This window comes from Xiphophorus maculatus, chromosome 22, assembly GCF_002775205.1.
Source record: "Xiphophorus maculatus strain JP 163 A chromosome 22, X_maculatus-5.0-male, whole genome shotgun sequence".
Taxonomy (NCBI): Eukaryota; Metazoa; Chordata; class Actinopteri; order Cyprinodontiformes; family Poeciliidae; genus Xiphophorus; species Xiphophorus maculatus.
In genome coordinates, this window is record NC_036464.1 from 3,281,192 (window position 1) to 3,285,819 (window position 4,628).

Sequence of the window (4,628 nt, forward strand, 5' to 3'; positions counted from 1 at the left end):
TGCATGATGGGCTTCGGCTCCTTGGTCAGGACAGCAGAAGAAGGAAAGTTTGGGTGAAAGTAAACTGGTCTGGACTCCCTGGACCAGAATCACCTTCTGCTGGAGAGGAAACCAGCGCAAGGAAGACCTGCAGCTCCTCCTCCTCACTGACCTGCGGCTCCTCGATGGCCTGGCTGACCACGGCTTCGTAGATCTCCGGGTCCACGTTCTCCGTTCCCCCCGGAGCCACTTTTACATCCGTGGCCACGGCCCGGTTCTGTCCAGGGAAGCAGAGACGGCTTCAGACGACGGTTCTGACCGGACCACGGGGAGAACCGCCGCAGACTCACCTTCTCCTTGCAGGCCGTGAAGTGGACCCGGACGCCGGGCGTCAGGGCGTTGGGGTTCCCAAAGAAGACATCGAAGCTGAACTGGAACTTCTCCAGGTCTTCCCTCTCGATGGAACCGAACGTTGGCTGTGGACAGGAACAACGTTACGGGTTCTAGCCGGGTCCTTCGGACCTCAGAGAGGCTGGCAATACAGAATCCTCACCCCGACGAAGGAGATGATCCCTGTGGATCTGCCGGGTGGAGGCCTGAACACAGAGACGCTCAGATTAAACACCTGGCTCCAACATCTGGAGGATGTCCACACCAGAACCCACTCACCTTTCGAAGGTTCGCTTTCCTAGCAGCCCCAGCGCCTTGGCCGTGTACCTGGGCTCAGGCTTCGGGGTGGCAGGAGGTGTGGGGGCGGCAGCCGGGGCAGGGTCAGGGGGCGCGACCTTGGTGACGGCGGGAGCTTCAGAGTCTTTTTTAGTCTCGGCTGGAGTCGAGTCACCAGGTGGAGCAGAAATAAGAGCCTTGATCTGGAGGAGAGAAGAAAAGACTAAACAAGAAGCTGGTGGTCGACCAATCAGAGGCCAGAAAACCAACCAATCAGAGATTAGACTAATGACTTCTGACTGGTTTAAAGTGGTTCCAAACCATTTTAAACTGATTCTGCAGTCAGAGATGAATGGACCAATCAGTGAGCTGTTCTGAGCTCCAGGTTGGAACCAGACTCACCCACTCCGGTTGGTCAGGCGGCGGGTTGGGCATCGGCTCCTCCGCCACTGGCTGAACATAGAAAACAATTGAATCAGTTCTCATGATCTGACCAGAGCCACGGATCTGGAACCAGTAAGACCCAGTCACTGGGGACCAGTTCGTCTCTGAACCTCACCTCCGCGGTCCAGACCGGTGCCGGGAAGGGGGGCGGGAACCCAAATGGAGGCATGCAGCCCAGAGGAGGGACGGGCGGGACGGCCACAGGGTCTGGAGGGGGGATCCCAATAGGAGCGGGAGGGGGTAGACTGGGCGGGGGTAGACCGGGTGGGGGTAGACCGGGTGGAAGGACCGGTGGAACAGGAGGGACAGATGAGACAGCCCCCGGACCCCATGGGTCAGGACACTCCGGACCCCAGCCTCTCCAGTGCGGGGGTCGTTGCCAGTCTGGGGGAGGCACCCAGTCATCAGGATATGGGCCCCAAGCTGGAGGAGGGGGGCCCCTGGGGTCCCAATCAGGGAGTGGGGGGCCTCTGGGGTCCCAACCTGGAGGAGGGGGACCCCTGGGGTCCCAGTCAGGAGGTGGGGGGCCTCTGGGGTCCCAGTCCGGGGGTGGGTGAAGTCTTGGATCCCAATCAGGAGGTGGGGGACCTCTTGGGCCCCAGTCATAAGCGCGACCCCATTCCGGAGGAGGGGGTCCCCTAAGGTCCCAGTCTGGAGGCGGAGGGCCTCTTGGACCCCATCCTTCTGGGGACGGTGGACCCCAACCACCGGGAGGCGGAGGTCCCCAACCTCCTGGTGGAGGAGGGCCCCAGCCCGGCGGCCCCATCTCGAAAAGAGGTACGTCTTCCCCTGGAGGTCCGAGAGGAGTCCTGTCCCTGGTGGGTCCGTCTCCACGGCCCATATCGGCAGGTAGACACCGAGGAGGTTAGCCGCAGGCTAACTAACAACAATCCGACTTTAAACCTGAAATGCAGCCGCTTAACCCGCCGCTCTACCGTGAACAATAGCTTAGCACCCTTATCTAACCCCCCAGTCCGAAAAAATGCCGCGTCTACCAACGAATATGTCAAATATTTAAGTTTATTTACGAGTTTATTCCACTACCACTCCGGTACGTCTCTTCTTCTTATGAATAATCAGTGGAAAAGAGCGATGCTGCCCCCCACAGGTCGACCGAGGAAGCGCAGTTCCGTTCTCTGCTTAACTTCTGCTTAAATTGGAAACTGTCCCCAATCAGCGTTTAGCTCGGTCCAGTTTGCCCCTAGTAATGGATCACACTGGTTTCAGATTCATTCAGACTGGATCCAAACTGGTTCAGCCCAGATGTAAACTACTCACTCTGACTCCAGACTGATGCTACTGGTTTCAGTAAATTTTACATGGGTCAAAATGATCTCAGGTTGATTTAACTGGTTCCACTCGCAGTATCAGTCAGATTCAGTGAAAATGCTGCTGCAGTGGAGATGAATAAATCTATCTGGTTCCGTTTGAGCAGACCTGAGTGGGATGAAGTTGCCCGACTTCCTGCTCCTGAATCTCCTGGCATCACGATTCTAACAGTTCAAATTGTTTATTTGGGAACCTCACAAACTCCAATCTAAACACAAATTATAAGAAACTCACAGAAGTCCTTCTGGCAATTACTAAGAAATATATTACAACAAAATGGAAATCAGACGCCCCCCCTTCCAGTTCAACTATGGCTTTGTGAGATCAAAACTGTGACCCCAGAAAAAATAACCTACTGGATGCAGAATAGAAGTAAGACTATTAAATATGGCAACCATTTTTAAGGTATGAAAACCTACCTGCACATTGGATTGACTGATCTTCCTGTCATGGAGCTGGACTCAGAATCTATGAGCGATTCTGATCAATCTCTGATTCAGATATTTTTATTTAACCCTTATTGATCACCCCCCCATCCTTCTTGTCCTTTTATTATCGTAAATATATTTTCCTTTATTTTTATGTCTCATTGGTTGAATTTTGCTGGATCCTGAACCAATTTTGTCCTGTCACTTAATAATTGTGATGTTAAAAAACATCACAATTATTAAGTGTTAAAAAACTGCTGCTGGGTCTGAACCGTCCGGTTCTGATCCAGAAAGACGCGGCGTCAACAGGAAGAACCAGCCAACCCATCAGAACCAGGTGCAGCTCCATGAGGCAACAGAACCACTGGGTCAGGTAGAGTACGTCTGTTTCTGATGCGGTGATGAAGGCCACTTTGTTCTGCAGAACATCTGGACCGCTGGAGGAGCCAGAACCGGACCGGTCTCCTTCTGATATCTGACCCGATGTCTCTCTGAGGTCACACAAGGAAGCAGAGGCTCCTCCAATGACCTTCCACCAGAGCCATGACATCACCACCATCTGGACTTGGAACAGCTGATCTCAGGGTATGCAACCTAAAGGTTCTGGTGGTTCTGTAGAACAGGAGCAGAGTCGGATGCAGCGCTGCAGAAAAGCTTTTATTTTGTTTGCTGGCTGAAGGAAACAGAACATTGTAGAACATTATGAATATATGATCTCTCAAAATTACAGCAAAATAAGGAGCTGGAGTATCAAATACCCGACTCCAGAACTACGACCCAGAACTCTGACAGAACCGAGTCACTGCAGCGGCGCCGCTCGGTACCGCGGGCCTCAGGTGCATAGAAACCTCCAGGCCGCCCCTCAGGTAAAACTCTGACCGAGGCAGCAGGAGGCGGTGTGTTCCTCAGGTGGGGGCCGGGTCCGTCAGAACCAGACCAAGGCAGAACGTGAGGCGGGGCAGGGATCGGTCGGGTCCGGTCCAAGGAAAAAAGCAGCGGGACATCGATGAGTCCAGAGGAGGTCCAGAATACCGGCTGGGTCTGAGCTTCAGGAGCAGAACAAACCAAAGACCCAGTTCCACCGGTTCACACAGACAAAACTGGTACCACACCAGTTTCCACCAATCTAACTTAAATGGTTTCTACTTTTGATCAAACCAGACTCCGAGTGGTGGGTGGAAAATAGTCTGAAACCAGTTTACACCAGAATCAAACAGGATTAGACTGGACAACTGTAAACCGGTTTCAGACTTTGTTCCACTGCATTCACAACAATCTGGTCTCAAACCAGATTAAGTCAGCATGAAATGGGCTTTAAGATGGTTTCCTATAAACTGGTTCCAGGTCTGTTCAAATTGGCTTTAGCTTAGTCTGCTTCCCTTTGGACCCGTTTACACTGGGTTCAAACGGGTTGAAATCAGTCTGAGATTGGATTGTTTTCAGACAGGTTCACACTGCCCTGTGATCAGTGTGAACCTGTCCCAAACTACTTGAAACTGGTTTAATCTGGTTTCAAACCAGCCCAGCTATTTGCTTTGGTGGAATCAGACTGGTGCAAACCAGTTCCTCTGAAACTGAAACTGGAGTCAAAACCGGTTCTGAGCCGCATCCCGTCCCGTACTTTGGCCTAAAGAGAACAGAATCAGAAAGTGAAAGCGAGTGCAGCGAGGGAGGTCAGGGGTCAGGGGAGGACTGGATCGTTCCCGTCGGCCCAAATGTCCTCAAGGTGACGTCACACGGCTGGGAGGGGGCGGGGCTTCGTCCTCGCCTCCTCGAGTTCTG

General features: G+C 53.0%; 1 protein-coding gene across 5 annotated transcripts in view; it reads right to left on the minus strand.

The window, feature by feature from the left end:
* Window positions 1-3,088, minus strand: part of LOC102224974 — a 30,359-nt gene extending 27,271 nt beyond the window's left edge. For 4 of the 5 annotated variants that reach the window (XR_002752173.1, XR_002752172.1, XM_023327662.1 and 1 more), the window contains exons 1-6: window positions 1,205-3,079; window positions 1,048-1,098; window positions 649-848; window positions 533-575; window positions 330-455; window positions 152-256 (exon numbers count right to left, since the gene is read on the minus strand). Coding sequence is in view for 3 of the 5 variants with exons in the window: in XM_023327662.1 (XP_023183430.1) it covers window positions 152-256; window positions 330-455; window positions 533-575; window positions 649-848; window positions 1,048-1,098; window positions 1,205-1,930 (1,251 nt within the window). In the remaining 2 variants the exon portion in view is untranslated. Of the gene's footprint in view, window positions 1-151; window positions 257-329; window positions 456-532; window positions 576-648; window positions 849-1,047; window positions 1,099-1,204 lie in introns of all 5 variants that reach the window. The other variant, XM_023327663.1, reaches the window with a different exon arrangement.
* Between the last annotated feature and the right edge of the window lie 1,540 nt (window positions 3,089-4,628).